Source organism: Poecilia latipinna, unplaced genomic scaffold (genome assembly GCF_001443285.1).
Source record: "Poecilia latipinna isolate Pla-1442-1.1 unplaced genomic scaffold, P_latipinna-1.0 Scaffold2902, whole genome shotgun sequence".
Classification (NCBI taxonomy): domain Eukaryota; kingdom Metazoa; phylum Chordata; class Actinopteri; order Cyprinodontiformes; family Poeciliidae; genus Poecilia; species Poecilia latipinna.
This window is the reverse complement of record NW_015115518.1, coordinates 15778-35582: the sequence shown is the minus strand read 5'-3', so window position 1 is coordinate 35582 and position 19805 is coordinate 15778. Positions and strand designations below refer to the sequence as shown.

The window sequence follows — 19805 nt, the reverse complement described above, 5'->3', positions numbered from 1 at the left end:
GGAGAAGTTGTATCATAGCAGAAATCAAGAGGAGTTTTGGGGTTTGGAACAGCGGTGTGCAAATGGTCATGATTGACAGCATTAAGACCCGCCTCCTGGCTCTGATTGGTTGCGTCTAGTTAGCACTGGGAGAAGTCAGAGAAGCTTGATTTTTTTCACAGATAATTTTTCTCGTACTATGATGTCACTAAATAGTGACAGTTTCAACAAATATGTAAAAAACATTTTTTTATAAAGTTACATACTGCAGCTTTAAGCATTGAACACAGTGTGAAGTTAAAAGTCAATTGAACTTGAAATGCATTTTTAGCTAATGATTCTCCTCAAGTCCAAGTGTCGCCTGAAGTCTGAACACTAGAGAACCATTCTGAGCAGTAAACACATTCAAATTCAGCCGTCACTGATTCTATATTTCTGTAAAAGTTTTCCGCCACCTGGTGCTTCTCTTGCCGAATCTCTATTGCCAGTATTTGACTTCCTGTTAGCAGTTGGTCACTCTGGACTCTTTTGCAGCATCGTCTGTGTTTCATGTCAGTGAAAGTTCTTCAGATTTCAGGCCAGTCAGAGCTGATTACCGCTGCAGAGCCGCCAAACTCAATCTCACTTCACCAGAGTGGCGCCTCAATGAGGAGCTCAACTCCACATGACCCGACACCGTGAGATTCTCATCAACTTTGAAAATATACAACGTGAGCCAAGTTCCACCTTTAACCTTATTCCCCTGATGTAATCTTGTGCCAATATTAAAACAAGATTTAATACTTCAAATTTAACAACTTTCATTGAAATTGAAGAAAACTCGTCTTCACAGGAAAGATGCATACCCTTATCGTGACTACAAGAGATGCAGAACCCAAGAATACATTAATATCCGTTAACCTAGCATGTAGGTTACACAGACATTTGTTGTTTGAGTTTTTTAAAATGCTGAAGTTAGTTAAAACAGAGTACGTTTGACTAGTTGTTACCTTTCAACACTAAAACCATATCTTCATTTCACTTCAAATTTAGCTCTCAGTGATGTGACGTCTTTCAACTACCGATAGGGGATCCATTACCAAGACCATTACAGGGGCAGTATTATGTATTTTGCAGGCACATAGTGATATTTTATAACACAATCAAGACACTGCAGTCACTCTAAAATGTTGTATATATCAAATATGACTTAAAATAAATTAGATTTTGTAATTTAATGCTGTGAAATTGGGCTTCCGTTTCTTAAAAACTCCTCTCTTATTGAAACTCCACCTTCAGGAAGTCATCACAACAAGGCTCCTCTATTAATCCTTTAACAACGTTTTACCAACATTTACTGATACATAGCTCGTATAATGAGCTCCACAGATATGCAGTTCCACCAGGTCTTTGCTAATTGCTGCTGGCTAGTCTGAAGGAGACAAGTGGGGGAGGTGCCCAAGCTTGGAAACTGCAGCTCAGAGGAAGAGCTGCGTCTCAAAGGCGGGGCTAGGTCCACCTAGACGTTTTACACACCTGAACGGTTGCTACAGGAAGTTAAAGGATTTCTCAAACACGCATTAAAGAATCAAGGCAACACCCCAAGTATAATTTTAATGAGAGAATAACTTTATAAAACAATGTATAGCTCAAAAAAGTAGATTCTACATAATACTGCCCCTTTAACGATCCTCACTTCAAAAAGTCCAGACTTCTCCTGTGTGTGATTACGAGTCAGACAAAATATAGGGCTGAATCGCTTCGTCAGATTAGTCGTGATGAAAAAATTGTCAACTAATTTAGGGAGTTCAGGAAGCCTTCCTTAGAGGTTTCCCAGAGATCCTTGGGTAGACCTATGTGTCCGATGTAGTGGGATGTCTGGACCTTGACCCATTTACCCCATGACCCAATCTCAGATAAGATGAAACCAACAAACCAATTAATAGATCAACAGTGTAGAAAGATTTAATGTTTCTCCAAGGCTGTGGGAGTCTGAGTACAAACAAGATCTCTTAGGACTAGATCGTGCAACATTAAATGCCAAAATGTTTCTTGTCAAAGAGTTATGGAGTTGCTGCTATTATGAGACATGCAACCCTGCCAGCATGCCTAGATGGGCCCCATATGGGGGAAAAGAGGGCTGACATATGGGTCCCATATGGGTTTGTCCGCAGGTTCCACGGTGGCCCCACATGGGTTTGCCAATGTAGGGCCACAGCCTACGTGGGCCCTCCATGGGCCCTAAATGGGCAAACCCATGTGGGGCCACCGTGGAACCTGCGGACAAACCCATATGGGACCCATCTGGTCTGCCCTCCTTTTCCCCATATGGGGCCCACCTAGGCATTCTGGCAGGGAAGCTATTATTATGAGCCCCAGATGTAATGGTGTTTGTTTGGAGCTTGACAAGCTGTTGTGTCTATATTGGAGACTTTTATTTGAACAGAAAGTCAGCCTTAAACAGAGACGGATTAAAACGAGGTACGAACGATTTTTGAAACGCAGGGGTATTACCATTACTGGCTAGTGATAACTGCTAGTCTCCAAATGGAACAAGATACACCGACTAGATTAGATTTTTAAAATCAGTTGGTGATTTGTGAAACTTTTTACTTTGTGAAAACAACAAAAGAAATGGAGGATTTAAAGTTTTCCCCAAAATAATTCAAAAAAACCTAATATGATGTATCATCTCATGAGCTGGTTATATTGTTGCACAACTACTATGTAGCTAAAAATGATTTCCCAGGCTCCTTTTGGACCAGCATTCAACTTTATCTTCTTGCAAAGTCATGGAATGTAGGGGGGGAGCAAAAAAAAAAGTCTGCGGTGCGGTTAAGCAGCAATTACTCTAACAATCCTTAGAAAACACTTTCAAGTTGCATCATCACATTGCAACTCTGCAAAACATTTTGTGCTTGGCAAAAACTACAAAGTCCCAGCAAATCTTTATTAAGCCCACAAACACCAGCAGAAATAATTACTCCGACCTGCATGTCAATCTGCACCAAATCCCCCCACAGTCAGATTACATCTCATTAACAGGTAATGATGGAAATTGTTTGTGGTAGATTACACAGTGAACTAATGGCCATCCAGCTAACTGTACTGAGCGACTTTCTCTGAGCGCGCAGAGACACGGACGCGAACATGCACCTTGACTGATTGCAGTGGGTCAGCAGACCATTGCGTGCAGAAATACATCAGCTGACCTCAAATCAAAGGGGAGGCAGGAGTCCCTGAAGAGTGTGGGTCTTGGAGCTTTCGTCTTATTACACAAGATTAATCAGCGCTTAAGCATATTTCTTTGAAGACAACTAATAATAGGACACCAGAGAAACCATTACATGGAAATTTAGTATAAAGTAGAGCAATAAGCACAGCCTCCACAGTCATATTAAGATGTTTTTTCCCCAAGTTGATTGCTGGAATACAGGAGTTTACAAAGTTATTTACTCTACATGGTTGGTCTTTTGTTACCAACCTGCAGCATGAGCTGTGTCTTTTAAAAATAGCTCAGACAATAAAGTTAAAGTTTTCTTCTTTGCTAAATATCTGATGGATCTGTCCAACGCGGTATCAGGACTAACCAACCACTCAGGAGTCAAAAAAAAAAATAAAAAAAAAAAAATCAGAAAACATTGAGATCATGTGTTTAGCATCTAGAGATGGGCTCCAAGCGACTTAAAAAGGAAAATGTTTGCACCAGACTCTTTTTTGTTGTTGTTTTATTTAAGGGTTAGAGTAAAAAGAGATAAATTTTCTAATTACTTGAGAAAAATGACTGCTAATAACTACTAAACCTCACAACAAAACTGTGCTTTGAGTTGGTCTATCACCTGAAATCCCAACAGAATCCATTAAAGTTATTAGTGATGATGTGACAACATGTGAAAAGGTTCAAGGGTTATAAACACCTTTCCTCTAATCTTTGTCTGACTTTACAAGCAGCAATTATCTAAAAATCAAACCGCAGAGCAAATAATGGACAAAAAAAACCCATCCCAGAGCGTCCATCCCTAAGGAGGTCAGAGGTCAGGGTCAGCTGAGGAGCAGTAAACCAGAACCTGGATCAAGTTCAGTGTCTTGCTCAAAGCTACTTCAGAGGAGAGCAGGGAGGCCTGCTGATCCACATGGCATTCATCCAAATCATCTGCTTGCGACTGAGCGTATATTTAACTGCTGGGTCCAACTCGCTGATGTTGATTATACTGTCTCTGGCCACAAATAAAAGCTCGAGTTGCGTTACAGCCACGGTGCCAAAGCAAACGCATTTGCTCAACGATGACAGATGGGACCTGACCAAATCCCTGTGAAAGGCGGGGGAAAACACGGCTCGAATGAATGTTGCAAGGCTGGCACAGGCTGCATGGGAAACGGCCTTTAGAATTATTAACCATGAGAAACGGCTCCGAAGCCCCGACCAAAGTCAATTTAGGACTTCTGACGGAGACATAATGTCAGCCTGTTAGCGGATCTTCAGAACAATATTCACAGCGACAGCCCGAGGAGAAAAACACCAGAGAGCCGTCAGCTGATCGTCCCACGGCACATATGTGTGACTCGTCTGCATTCATATGCTCCTCCTGCTCCAAGGCATGCATCATTTACAGACCTGCATATATTCATATGTATATGTTCTCATAACACCTACACAGGTTCTGTATGCCAGCTGTTTGTTTACATTTAACGCAACTGAGCACCGCATCGCTACAGCAACGGCACGTCAGAGTCAACCTGTTATGCAGCATTTAAAGGGGCAGTATTATGTATTTTTAAGGCACATAGCGCCATTTTGTAGTACAATGAAGTAACAGTTACCTTCAAGTTGATATAAAAATGTACATATCAAATATGACGTAAAAGAAATTTTAATTCCAAATATAAAGCCTTGAAATTGGGCCCCTGTCTCTTAAGAAACTCTTGCTCTGTCTGAAAGGTCCGCCTTCAGGACGCCGTCACATCACTCCTTTATTAACCCTTTAATAATGTTTTTACAAGGGTAGCACTGAAAAGTAAGTTGTATAATGAGTTCCTCCAGGTGTTTGCTAATTGCAACTGGCTAGTCTGAAGGAGCCGAGTGGGGGAGTCATGGGAGAAGGCTGCTGTGCGAGGCAGAAGCTCGGAAACTGCAACTCCAAGGAGGTCTGCCACTAGGTGTTGCTCAGCTGAATGGTTTCCATGGAGATTGGTTGCCATAGAGATTAAACAATTTCTCAAACATGTAGGAGGGAATCAAGGCAACAATCCAGGTATGTTTTTGAATAGGAAATAACATTAGAATCGTCAGTTTTACATAATACTGATTTGATTAGTGATGGTTTTATCAGCTCAAGACGAGCCGATGCTCATTTTGCGCATTATCCTATAAAAAGTAAACGCATCATGTCAAGACACGCAGTATGCTATGAAATAAACATTATCCTTAAAGTCTACACGCCACATAAAGATGTTTGTTCCTCAAATCCAGGGCAATAATCAGAACTATTAGTGTTAAGTAAGCCACCCTTAGCAAGCTTGCACTCAATTTTACAAGTAAATATACAGAATTATGTCCAACAAACCATTTTTATTTAACAAGAGAGCTTTAGCCCGGTTTGTCCCATAACCGTTCTGATCTGTACTGACCACCAGTGCAGCAGAAGGAGCTGCCAGATCGCGTGACAGGAACTCACAGAACGACCTGTGAAAATAAGTCCCAAGGCAGAGACATTAAAGAAGCAGTGTGCGTGGCTGAGCTACTTTTGCTTCTGAAAAGATGAAAACCTATTTGCTCCTTAGTGTTTCATCACTTGAGACGTGCAGCTTACACAGATTGTAGCTTGTGGCCACGTAGTTTCAGCATTAGCAGAAACTGACAAGTCGTGTGTTGGGTTAGCGTGAAGTCGACTGGTTGTTTTATTTCTGAAAGTGTGGTGTGCAAATGTCCCAGTAATTAATGTGTGCATCCAGGCAGCAGTCCTCAACACCGTCCTTTATGTTTAGACGAGTCCCTGCTCCAGCACAGCTGAGTGAAATGATTGTATAACGAACCCCAAGCACACCATCAACTGGGGTTTATTAAATTAGTCAAAACTGAAACTTTTCTGCTTGACGTTTTCCTGTTAGTAAACCCTTGATTAAACATTTGTTGAATTCCAGATTTTTCCAGGAAACCTTCCGATGTTCAGTCCTTTATGTTCATAATTGGATATGAAGTACAAACTTTTACAGTAAATTTAGGTAAAAATGTTTTTACAGCAGGAAAGCGCAAGTATGAGACCTGACAGAAAGCAACACAAACAAAGAAGGAAGGCAACGAGGAAAAGAAAAGGGGTGGACATGAAGAAAGAAAAGGAAAGAGAGAGAACACAATTCAGGAAAACACCAAGGCAAAGAAAGACAAAAAAGAAGAAATGTAGGACAGCAAAAGAAAGGAAGGAACAACAGAGGTTGACAAGGAAGAGAGAACAATCTTGTAAGAAAGACTCCAGGAAGGAAGGAGTAAAGGATGAAAGAATAGAAGAAAAAGAGGAGGAATAAAAGGGAGGAAGGACAAGGTGAAGTACACCAGGAAGGGAATTAAGAGTTAAAAAAGAAGATATTTTTTCATACTCTTCCAGACATGGAAAATACAGATACTTATTTCCATGCTTGTTCTTAGGCTTGAGTCATGAATTAATATTCCATAAATAAATTGGGATAATCTTGTAATCCCTTAATTTTCTGCTCCTCCTGTGTCAAAGAACCTAAAATCATATTTGTCTGATATCATCAACGATCATTGTAGTAACATTTTGAATTTAAACAAACAAAAAAAAAGATACTGTTTGCATCAGTATCTGGAAAGATGATTGGTACGGGCTAAAACTGGAACTGAGGTCACGCCTGGCCCAGTACAAGGTCCGTCTAGTTCTGACCGTCTGTCAGGCGCTCAAGCAACGCCCTGTGACGTGTCGCACCAGGCAGATCTGCTCCGTGCAAATGGAAACATTTACAAACTTATTGTTAGTCAGCCTGCAGACCAACTTGTGTCCCAACTGGACTGTTCCTTCTGGATGCTTCACTCAGGCTCCATTTATTTTATGAAGGAATCTGCATCCCATAGCAATCCACATAACCATTTTAATCAATCATTGTTAACTAACGTGGTGGGAGAGACGTTTCCTTAAATAAGCAACATTCCAGATCCAAATATGATGCATTTATCAGTTGAGCTCCCACAACTTAGGCTTAATCTACTAAAATGTTTTCATCACTGTTCTGTTAATGATAAAAAAATGCCACTACATTCCCACTTTTCTGTCATCACAATGCAAAAATGCAAAATTTTACCAAGTAGTTTTTGCCCAGCTTCTAATGTAAATATTTTAGCACGCTTGAAATAAGACAAAACTAACTTATAAGTAACTTTTCAGTCAGATATTGGAGTTTATCTTTAGTCAATAATTCCTTAATTTTGATGAAAACCTGCTACCTCTATTGGCAGATTATTTCACTTATCACAAGAGGAAAATGTCTTATAAGTGAAATATTTCTGCCAATCTGCCAATCCAACTACTACTCTTTCATCAATATTAAGGAATTACTGACTTAAAACAAGCTCCTATATCTTGCTGAAGAGTTACTTCTAAGTTAGTTTTGTCTCATTTCAACTGTACCGAGATATTTTCCCTGGAAATTAAACAAAAACTACTTGGTAAGATTTTGTGTTTTTGCAGTGCAAGCAGAGTTCAGTACTATGCTGACTCAGTTGCGTTACATAAAAATGGATATAAAAATATGCTGCAGTTAGCTGAATGGTTAAATACACATCTAATGGAAAATGCTTCCCTGTTTGGACACATGGGATAATAGTTAAATGGACAAAATGTGGACATAATGAAGATAATGTGGAAAAGACATGAGGCAACATTTAGTTCGCTGTCAGCCTCACATGGACACAAAGGATTCATTGTGCGAAATGCAGACTTGCTTTGTGACTCCAGACCTTGTGAGATGATGTCAACAAAATGCTAAAATAATGCTTTTTCTTATCACGTATCCGTTATAGCACATCTGGGTAGGTTTGTTAGGAATAAGTGAGTGACCATCTAAAATAAGTTGTTGTTCAGGGTGGGCATCCTGAAAACATCTTTGAGACGGATGGAACATTCCTGGAACAACAGGCCGAACAGGAGGGCAGGAAGGGCAAGACTATGACACACACACACACACGCACGCACGCACGCGCACACACACACACACGCACGCACGCACGCGCACACACACACATTAACGCCTATTGCCAGGGTAAAAGCGTGTGAACTGAGGAAATGAGTGTGTCCTGTCAAATCCGGCAGACGGATTCAGGAGGTTCAGGGAGATCCGACTCGAAGACGTTCCCATTCGGGTCGTCGGCTCGGCAACGGAAGTCTGCAATCCGTCTGGGGCATCCTGGAGACACTGCTCACCTTCAACCCCAGCGAAACACGTCTCTGTGTTTGTGTGTGCATGATTGATAGTGATGACGCCGCAGGAGCGCACGCGCGCACACACACACACACACACACACACACGCACACAGACACACGCACACGCACACAGACACACGCACACGCACGCACACACAGGGTCAGATAACCCAGGGTCAGAAGTGGTGTCAGGGAAGAAAAGCGTAGTGTGAAGCCAAAGTCAACACTGACTACTTTGACCTGAGACTATCGGGTCACTCACCTGATTTCTGAACGCTTCTAGATTTACGTCCACACAAACTCTCTGCCCTGTTACTGATCAATCAATATTATAGGAAGCCAATAGGGAGGGAAATAACTAAGACTTGTAATACGTTCCTCCTCTTCCTGGTTTGTGATTCGATGTTTTTAATGTAAGGAGAATAAAGGATGTGATGAAGGTGAAGGTGTACTTGCATGGCTGTCGGAGGTCTGAATTGGGCTGAGAATGGGGGATCCTGCTGGGCTGCACAGCTCCGGAAAAGGGTTGGGGATGGCGGGCAGGGAGGCGGGACGCAGGTGCTGCTCTTCCTTTAGGCACCTGCAGAGGGAGACAAATACATTTATGTTGTTGCCCCAGAATGAACACATAACTACAAAGAATAAAAGCCTGAACACTGAATGAACACTAGAATGTGAGAACAGAAATTATTGGCACATTAAAAGCACAAAACACAAACCTCCGTGTATTTTAATGTGATGGGGGAAAAAACAAACTAGGAAAGTAGGAAAATTACCCCCAGTTTCAAACTTTTTGACAAATACAAATCTGAAAAATGTGGTGTGTAATTTCTGCTCAGTCTTCTGTACATCGACATGCCTAAATAAGTTTCAGTACAACTAAAGCCCACCAGAAGTCGCAAAATTAGCACCAAATTGACTCCATCTGTGTAGTTTAATATTAGTATAAATAGAGATATTTGGTGTTGGATGTTTGTCAAAAAACATACAGCATCATGAGAAAACTGCAGACCCAGTTAAGTCCACAAATTCAGCCTTTATGCAAGAAAAACAAGCCACTACTGAAAGAAACTATAAGAAGTTCACCTTGCATTTAGCCACAGGCCTTGTAATGTAGAGGATACAGCAAACAGATGATATGGTAAAATAAGACTAAACTGTAGCAAACAAGCATGAAGCCAACACCACCTCAGCTCAAACACAACATCGTCACGGTGAAACACGGTGGTGGAGGCATCATGGCATGGGATGGTTTGATAGAACAAGTACAAGGAAGCTTGTAAGAAGTGATTAGAAGAAGATATAACAAGATATAAACAAGATATAAAAAACAGAGCTAGAGGGTGAAATAGACTTGATGGAAGCTTAATGTCATCTTGCAGGAGGACAGTGACCCAAAACACACAGCCAAAGCTACAAAGGAATAATAACAATAAGTACTAAATTCCACTTAGATGTTAAAAAATGACTTGGAAACTAGATGTTCACAGACGCTTTCCATTCCTCCTGAATGAACTTAAGCAAACAAAGTCGCTGGATAAGCAAACTGGTAGATACAAAATACTTGCAGCTGGATTTGCAGCTGCAAGCTAAATAAATTTTAAAAACCATTTATAATTTTCTTCCAGCTCACAATTATACACAACTTTGTGTTGCTCCATCACGTAAAAAGGCAATGAAATGCACTGAAGTTTGTGGTTATAAAGTGGCAAAATGTAATGTGTAAAAAACTTACTGCATGTTCAGATTTCATTGAATTTCTGGTTTACGTGTTTTTTTTGTTTGTTTTTTTAATTGACTTCAGGAAAGGAACAAAACTGAATTCTGTACCTGATTTAGCATAAAATAAATTCTGTGTATTTTTTTTTGCAGTAAATCCCCTTTATCTAAATTTACAGCTGAATTTGACCTTTAATGTATCAATGTAGCTACGGAGAGGAAAGGAGATCATTTCTGGAAGCTGCCAGCTCTCCTCTAATTGTGTGTAAAGTGGTCAGATCCACACAGAGCCAGAGGCTTGGTGTGTTTACCTAACAGCCTGGATGTGCATGGGCTGAGAGTACTTCAGTCCTTCCCTGGCGGGGGGCGAGGGCCGCAGGGGCGGGGTGTGGCGGCGGTGGACCTGGCCATGTCCCAGATGGGCAGCGTGGTGGTGGTGATGCTGGTGGTGAGGCGTGTGCATGTGACCGTTGTTTAGGAGGAGCGCCGTCTCTGCCTGCGTGGATGGCACGCTCTCCACAGAGGAGTTCATGTCATTCACCAGCTGCTCCAGGTCCACGTCGTCATCTGTGGAGGCAGCTGGGTTGTGGGAAGAGAGAGAGAAGAAGAGAGCAAGAAGTGAGAGGCAGCGCTCAACACAGTTGTACCCCTCCACTCTATTACATTCCTCATTAAGAGATTAACCAAGGTAACTTATAACAGGCCAAAAAGGTTCCTTACCTAAAGATATGTTGTAACAAAAATCACCCCATGTTTTTATCACAAGCAAAAGTTTTTCCAAGGGAAAAGGCAGAAGTGCACTTCAGCTAGTATGAAACTGCAATGTAGCGCCTTGTTACCCAGAGCGATGACCATTTTATAATCACTGGTCAGCTCAACTTATGGTGGCCAATAATACCCATAAACGATCCAAAAATAATACACCCCAGCCATGGTTTTTGCTATGTTTACTAAATGAACTTTCTGGTTCATGTAGTAGAAATGTAGGTTATCTAACATTGTGTTGTCTAGCATTACATCTTCTTCTTCCACCTTTTTTTAAAAGTGCATTTTTGTAGTGCTGTGTGTTTTCGTCTGAGGTTTTTGTGTCGTCTCCTTTTGTGGTTCTTATTGCAGCGCCGCCACAAGCGAGGAGATGAACAGGTTTTTCAAAGGGTTTTGATCATGTGACGCGGTGCGAACCACACCAGCTGCTGATGTAACAAATGTTGCAATTTTGGTCTCCAAGTGAACCAAGTCTCAGGTGTAAAAACATCCAAAGTTGGATTTTTCATCTACCTGGATTACCTAAAAGGTTTGTCGAGTTCATTTCATCTGTATAAAGTCTAACATTTAAAAAGACTGATATATCTAACAAACTGTGGTGGTTCCAACCAGAAGCCACAGTGCAAACCAAGGCGGTATGAAATGTGAAGGATCATCACTGAACCATTTTTAATTAGCTAAAGTCCTCCAGGGATTTGAGAGGCCAAGTGTCAATGAACCTCAGAGTTGAGCAACGTGCAGATTATCAGCTACTCTAAAACAATCAGTGAATTCCTCATGTCAAGAGATTTCTCTAAGATTTAAAGGAAGGTTTAGAGAAAGAAAAAGTGTAAAAGCAGGATAGAAAACAGTTCCCCTCATTGAAAAGAAAAAACTTCACATTAAACCCTCTTTAAAAGTCTTAACTGCCCCCTCAGAGTGTTTCTGCATGTGTTTGTGTATATGTATGCGTCTAAAGCCCTTCAGTCCTAAGTGAGTCCCACCCCAACACCGCTCGGAGGATTCCAAACATTCCTGGAGGAAGAAATTACTGAGCTCTGGGAGCGTTAACTAGTCCGCTCATTGCACACGGTGGCTTAAATGGTCAGGACGAAGCAGAGCAGCAAAACACCACACACACATGCACACTTCAGAACAAGGATGGGACACCACGTGCAATGTGCAGCGCACACCAACACGTGCTTTGGATTATACAAGTTTTTTTTTTTTTTTTTTAAAGAAAACACTGTGCTGTGCTTTAGACACATGGCGAACACAAAGAGCAGAAGGGAATCTGCTGTTCCAAAAAAAACAGGAGTCGTCGCTCATGTTTGGATCACAAAGAGGCATGGCCTGACAGTCCAGCACACACAAAAAGCACAGTCTGGGACACAGGGTCAAGTGATGTTCAGGTTCATGAGTGGGACAGGAGATGGGTGTGTGAGGGGCCAGAGGATAAGGGGGGCTAAAACCGGAGAGCAGAAAACAACCAACGTGCTTCTTATGTAAAGCTCACTCAAGCTTTACCATTTGATTTTAATTAGATCGATTTTTACACATCAACTGTTGCCATTTTATTGCTTTTTATAATCAGAAGTTATGTAATGATTACAAAAAGTTATCCTGTTTAATCAAAAGTTTGAAATCAAAACGCAAATCTTCCTAGTCCCAAAAGTAAGCATGGCTCTGGGAAAGCAAGTGTTGCGTTAAATAAATCTACAGCACCAATGACGTAAAGCCGCCATCACATGGTTTCTTATGATGTCACATATGTCAGGGCAGCCAACTGTGGTTTCTCTGTTTGGGTTTCCAATTCCCAGTGAGAAAACAATAAAAACGTCTTTTGAAGTTGGAATTCTGACTGGGAAATTTGGAGTTGGCCAATCAGCTCGGGGTTTTTAAAAAGATCAACATGGTTGCCATGCATACAAACAGTAGTGAAAGTTACCAAAACCAAGTATTTATTGGTACTTTAATCAATTTTTAAATATGCTTCAAACATAGAGCTATGAAATATTTACCTATGCATAAGTTCCTTTTGTTTACAATCAAATTAAATGGGTAAAATGTACTGCTAGCTGCTTGTTCTGTACAAATAAGATGCAGCACCAAATCAAATACCAAATACCAATATTTCCCAACTTGCAACTAAAGTGTGCTCAACTTGAATGTGATGCAACTCCTGGCTCTGACTGAAATGCAGCATAAAACACAGTTTAAATGCCACAGATGTAGTGAGAAATTTGGTTGGTGGCTTTTTTATCTTCAATTTACCATTTCTGAACATGAAGAAATAAAGTGCATTGTGTCAATCAAGTGGGACTAAATATATAAAGTTATTGTCTACAATGTTTACTGTTTTGAATAATGGATGTGAATCAAGTTGAGGATTATAAAATATACAGTTTGAATGTGTCTTAAAATTTCCCCATATTATCTTTTACAGTCATTCCAAGCATTTAGCATGTTGGGTTCAGTGAATCTTCTCTGGTGTAGACAAAATGTCTGCATGGCATACCATGAATGAAATTAACATTATTATTGGGTCACTGATGCGAGTACCAGTGGGGCATTGGCATGAACGGGAATCCTTGAATGATACTTTTGTACATCAATGAAACACGAGACAGATGCATAAAAGTGTGACAGGATATAAATAAAGGGATTTTTAAGATCTTTGGCTAGCTATCCACACTGACATGCTTTTATAGTGCAGGGAGACAGCATAAGTCAAGATCAAAGAACTCAACAGTGAGTCCTTTGTAGCCACTAATGGGATGAATATTCAGCTGAGCACAAGTCCATCCATCAAAAACTTTAATTGGCACCAACATATTCGATGGATTCAATATTATGGAGTAAGTTCCAAGAATAAAAACATTCAAGTCAGCTGCAGAGGAAAAACATCTGGATTGTAAACGCCTGTCTTTGCTATCAACCTGCAGCAATGAGCCACGATTAGGGTAATTTTAGTCCATGGAAAATACTGGAAGATTTTTATCAACCGGGGCCTTTTTGCAGCAGCAAGCGTTCGCTCCTGTCCAGGATCGCTTTTGCTGGACTTAATTGAAAAATAAGCAGCTGCTGCTGGCGAGCTGAGATTTCCGTGGGCATGTTTTAAAAGTGTAATTCATCTGCGTCTTGGCAAAACATGGGAACAAACCCTTAAATCAATATTTTATGTCCGCTAATATGGAGATCCCACACCACGCACACGCTTCCAGGTTTCAAGGGTTTTAATCTGTCTTTTCACTTTTGCAACGGCCCTTTATCATTTAGCCTACCAGAGTCTTAAATAAAAAAAAAAGCAGTCTTGTGCAGCTTTAGGAGGATAATGATGGTTTCATTGGCATTCCTCTCCCTCCTCCTGCGGCTGGCTTGGCCAACTCCACTGTTGGCTTTGCACAGGGAGCCCAGAGGACATATAGAAAGAAAATGCCTTCTTCTTCTTGTCCATTTACTTTGACCTGGAATGTGAAGGACTTGCTGCAGCTGTCTGGTTAGCATCTGACAACAAAACATGCCATGCAAAAGTGGATGGTCCATTCCTCTAGGATCTCAAAATACACTAACCCAAACCCACAAAACCCAGCAATTATTGATCCCCAACCACCGTCTAGAGGGCAGCAAGAAAAGCTGGAGTGTTTTCATTACGAAACATAAGGATAGTAGTTAGAATTTGCGTAAATCTTATTTATTTGTCTTTGCTTACTTAAAATACTTAACTTATCTATTGTGTTGCAGGTGGTGCATTTTGGCTTCGCTGCCAAAAAGCATGTTGTCAGGTTATCAGGAAGACAGATGGGGCTATCATAAATGAAGGGCACGCAACCTGAGTCGATCTAAATATAAACCAATCCATTAGTGAGGCTGATGTAAAGTGTCTGAGTTGTGCAAGGCCAAAACGTAACTTTATCCGAGTGACTTTGACTCGAGCCTTTTCACTCAAGCCCGTTCTGTGATGTGCAAAACTTTATTGAGGAGACTTCCACTTGTTTTCAATCATTCATGGCTGCTGTGCAGTGTTGAAGTCCACGAGATACAGCATTTTAAATAGAAAACAGAGGGTTTTATTGTCCAAATAGAGATATCATCTTTATTTTATTCTATTTTATACAGGTTTTAAACCTTATAGATACGTAGTTGTACACATGCTTTTAGAGTGGATAAATCAGGGTTTGAACAGGAAGATGTACATAAATAATAATAAGTAACACTTGATCAATTTATGAAGTTACTCTAATTCTCATAGGTACCAGCAATGCGAGATTTTTCTGATCTCTCTGTTCCTTAACTTTTTTAGTTTGATACTGATAACCCTTTATGCACACACACAGACTATATTTGAAGAAATATATGTTTTCCAGAGACATATTTAACACTGCATGAAGAGTAGCACTAAAAGTGTTTAATTCATAAACATGTTTATGTGCGAAAGCGTTACCTGGCACTATGGGAGTTTGATTTCAACTGAGCTCTCCAGTCCCTGCTCAACTCCCAGCCATCTTTGGCATGTTTTATCGAACTGGTGAAGGAGAAAATTGACTTCAGGGCATAAGAGAAGTCAAATACACAACAGTAATGTAGCTCCGTTTGATCTGAGATAGGGTCAGGGTCGTTTAAGTTTGAAACGTCAAGTCCCTTTTGTATTGCACTTGTAAATTCACTAAACCCCGTTTTACATGGACTGCTGCCTCAAATCCAGTAACCTGATTCCAGTACTGTGTGAATATTAAACAACCTCTCGAGGTAGAAAAGCCCAAAAATGTTTTATACTTCATGTAATTTTAATTAAAAGTGACGAAAACCTATAATAGCAGATCAGAGTTTTACAAAAAACAGAGACAGGAAATTGTCCAAGGAAGTCTGATGGGTGCTCTATACTGTAAACCTAAAACAAGAACAAACACTATCAGCTGTAACTTACTGGGATTAAAAAGACATAATTTTACCTCAAGTGCAAGATATAAAAAGATCAAAGATTAAAATATTGCTGCCTCAAAGAATAAAAATCATATTGCAGATATTTAAGCATTAAGATTAGCAATTTAATGCTCTGATGTGCTTCATTTTTTCACAATATTTAAGTTTTCTTGAACAAGCAAGGAGCTAAATAAATATGAATCATCTCATGTGTCTGCCTGTTGGAGTAAGGATCTGCTTTACCTTCCTTAATCCTCTTCCCTGCCAAACAAGCCTATACCTGCATTGCCATGACTTAATTTTATTAGACTGATTTATGTAGTTTGCATTATCACAATTCCTCATAATTATTATTTACGATGAGATTGTGTGTATACGGGGAGGCGCTGTGAAAGAAAGGGGTGTAAACAACGTCTCCATATGGTGAGCAGAGCATGAACTGATGAAGGGAGACAGTTTCCTAGATGGTGTAAAAGTTGGGCAATTAGAGTGAGGGACTTCTAGGAAGTCAGTGAGCGTTAAGTAGGCCATCATCTGTTCACTTCCATGAAGACAGCAATCAAAAGAGGAGATGATGTGTGAAAAATGGGCAGAACAAAAGCTGTAGGATAATGGAGCAACGTGACAGAGGAATATTTTGCCTTTCAAACTTCTTTACTGCATGGCTCAATAAAAAATAATAATACTAAAACAAAGATTTATAATCATGTTTTCTGCAAAACAGCAACTATTTATTGGGTTGCCTTTGTGCATCTGCATCTGTGTGAGTGAGTCAGCCTCTCTTCGGTTTTAAATTAGTTTCAGAATGCTAAACCATTGGAGAAATAGTTTCCACAACAGAAATTTTAATATGAGGATCTTTTCCATCCCTTATCAATGCAGTACACTTACCTCACACTAAACACATATGTGGAAAATTAGAACCATTTGTTTTGTATCGTGACCACAAAAGCTGGAACATAACTTTTCCTAGTAAATCTGCCTGTTGGCATACTTTATATGTAACTGTACAGTACTCTACCCAATCTAGTTAGATTTAAGTGTTTATTACTGAACTGGTAATCCATGTTGTGCAAAAATAGCACTAAAATGGGCAGGTTTATCAGAAAGTAAGGCTTTCAGAGAATGATGAGCTTCAATAAGCCCTTTAATTAAACTTGAGGAACAACTGAGTGCAGCTCAAAGCAACAACATCCAACAATATGAGCTCTGCGAGTGAACAGAGGAGGTCAGGGCAAACACCAGCTCTCTTACACAAGGAAAAATGTATGCATTTCATTTCAAAGTAAGCAAAAAACTGATTTGTCTGCTATGTAAGCACCATGTGGTCACACTGTTGCATGTTTGTGTAGTGCCAACCTAATGCTGGGTTTGTTGACTTTGTGACCATTGTGCATGAAAAGGGGCATAAACCTCGTTGTGCTTTGAAAGTGACAGAAGTAACTTTCTTAAATATTCTCCTCTTGATGCATGAAATCAGCTCCTAAGTCAGCTACATTTAAAACAAATCATCTCATTTACTAAATATAAGCAAATATTAAACATTCTCAGCAGTGAAACATGAATGCAACCTTTTTGACTGATGATTGGACTCGGATCTGTTTTTGTGTTACTTACTTAAATGTTCTATAATCTGTACATTTTTCAAGTGTGTGTTGTAACTTAGAGCAGTCTGGAGCTCAACTTTGCCAGAATAACTTTTTAAAATTATGATTATAAAAGCTGTCCGGTGATGCCTGACTAAGCTAATTAAGAGATAAAGTCATTTGTCAAAATTTAGGTTAGTGGAATCGATTTTCTTGTACAGGGAAATAAATAAATTAATGTAAATTTACTCATTTTTAAACTTGAAATTTGGAAGATGTGAATTAGAAATCTGTGTTATCTGAACGTTGAACTAGCTCTTGTGAATTAGCACAACACTGGATCTAAGTGTGTCCTACATTCGTAAGCATATTGAACCAAATCAGTACATTACGCCCAATTAGTTGTGTTTCAATCAGTTTTCACATCAAATGTCAAAAAATGATAAATGGGGTGCTACAGAAACAGATGTGGAGGAGGGAGAGGCGTTACCATGGTGATGTGGCGAAGCTTGACTGGCTGTGCGCTGAAAGCCGGAAACGATCAGCTCCTCAGGCCGGTGGGAGGAGGTGCGCTCCATCCTTTCCTGCCCAAAAGAAAATGTAAATCTTTAATTTAAAAGTGAACATAGTCAAACCACACCCTTAGGATGCAGGAGGTTTTCCTGAAGGATGAAATACCACGAGTTCAAATGGTTGAGGGGCTCTGCTCTCCAGTAACGTCAAGCCATATGTTCATGCTAACCCCATGACCCTGCTGACCTCTAGCTGTCACTGCCACCTCTGTCCAATACAAACATGAAGCACATCCTGCAGAGTTCAGGTTTCATCAACATAAGACAAAAACAAACAGAACATCCAGAGCACTGTCACACATCTGGGGACACAACGTCACGTTCCTTAGCACACTGGCTAATCCGAAACAGCCTTGAGGCGAGAAAGCTGTCGGAGAGAAACAAAGGCCCAAAAGCCAAATTTGAAAATCTTCCCTTTTCCAGGAAAAGGAAGAACGCGGAAGCGTTGCTTCCAGGAACTGCTCGTGGCCAGGAGTCCTGTTGTGCGTGCACACACATACACACACCGGCTCGCATCTCCCCTCTGTGCTTCGAAAACATCCATAAATGCCAGAAGCTAGATTTATAGCTCTGAGAAGCAGCAGCCAAAAGCTTTCCAAGGAAGACAGCTTGGCTGCTGGGCCTGTGGTCTGACTGCGGACTTTAGCTAGGGCTGAGGTACAGCACCTCCTCTGAACTCCCACTGAAAACCAGCTGCAGCAAGCAAATGTGCACAATTTATACTTTAAACGTATAACAGTATCTTTAGAAATTATCACAAAATATGAAATTGTTTATTTAAAAAAAATAAAAACATACCTCTACAGGTATATCTTGATAGTACTGCCCAGTCCTGCACCAGCCTGCCTCCTCCAGGGCACAAGGCAGTGACTGTGTGGACTGCGTGGGGTTTGAGGAAGAACAGCATTCTGGGTCCAGTAGGAGTCATCAGTAGCAGCACTGTTAACTGCCGCTAAAAAGACCCCTTAACTCGAAGCGCTCTTGCTGTAAGAGTCAATTATAATGGCCGCATTTCCCATAAACCTTCACAATGAACTCTGATGCATTCTGACTGACGCTGCAGCTTTAAGGACCCAATGAAACAGCACTGAAGTGGTTTTATGTCCAGATACATAATCAGCAGTACCTGACAATTACAAAATTATCTTTTAATAAGAGTGTTTATGTTCTTTTTAAGTTCATTTACTTTATATATATACATTTTTTTTTTTTTTACTACAACCACACTCATCGTAGTGATCAAACTGCAGAATTAGAGAAATGATGAACATCATGGAGAAGCCTCAATGTTGTAATTTGATCAACATTGAATTTCCCTTTGGGATTTCTAAAGTATTTTAAAATTAAATTTAATATACAGTGATCCCTCGCTATAACGCCGTTCACCTTTCGCTGCTTCGCGGATTTTTTTTTTGCAGATTTTTTTCACAGTGCATTGTGTTCTGCGTCCTGATTGGCTAAAATATACGTAATATACATTGGCCATTCAGGAGATGGAAACTGAAACTTTGAATGCCTGCTGAAAAAAAACTGTGGCCGGAGGCTCTGCCGTGGATACAGCTGTGAATCTTGTGGGGCAGCTTGGAGGAGACGCTTTAATGACATGACTCCGGATCACATTAATGCCGTGATTGATGCACACGCACATCCACTGACCTGAAAACAGGTTTTGTTCTTTGGTTTCAATGTAGAGTATTTAATTATGCTCTGTAATAGTTGTAAAAAAATAAAGGTAGCTACTTCGCGGATTTCACTTATCGCGCGTTATTTTCAGAATGCAACCCCCACGTAAAACGAGGGATCACTGTAAAATGAAACTTGTTTTTTTGATAGGGTTTATTGCAACACACAGGGTCCATTTGCAGTCATTA

The 19805-nt window shown here is 40.4% G+C and overlaps 1 protein-coding gene across 4 annotated transcripts in view; it reads right to left on the bottom strand.

Annotated features, from left to right (window-relative positions):
- LOC106939538 (growth factor receptor-bound protein 10-like) overlaps positions 1 to 19805 on the bottom strand; it is a 56068-nt gene that overhangs the window by 28509 nt on the left and 7754 nt on the right. For 2 of the 4 annotated variants that reach the window (XM_015021956.1, XM_015021959.1), the window contains exons 3-5: positions 17853 to 17946; positions 10421 to 10676; positions 8847 to 8970 (exon numbers count right to left, since the gene is read on the bottom strand). In XM_015021956.1, the coding sequence (XP_014877442.1) occupies positions 8847 to 8970; positions 10421 to 10676; positions 17853 to 17946 (474 nt within the window). Of the gene's footprint in view, positions 1 to 8846; positions 8971 to 10420; positions 10689 to 17852; positions 17947 to 19805 lie in introns of all 4 variants that reach the window. The other 2 variants (XM_015021957.1, XM_015021958.1) reach the window with 2 other exon arrangements.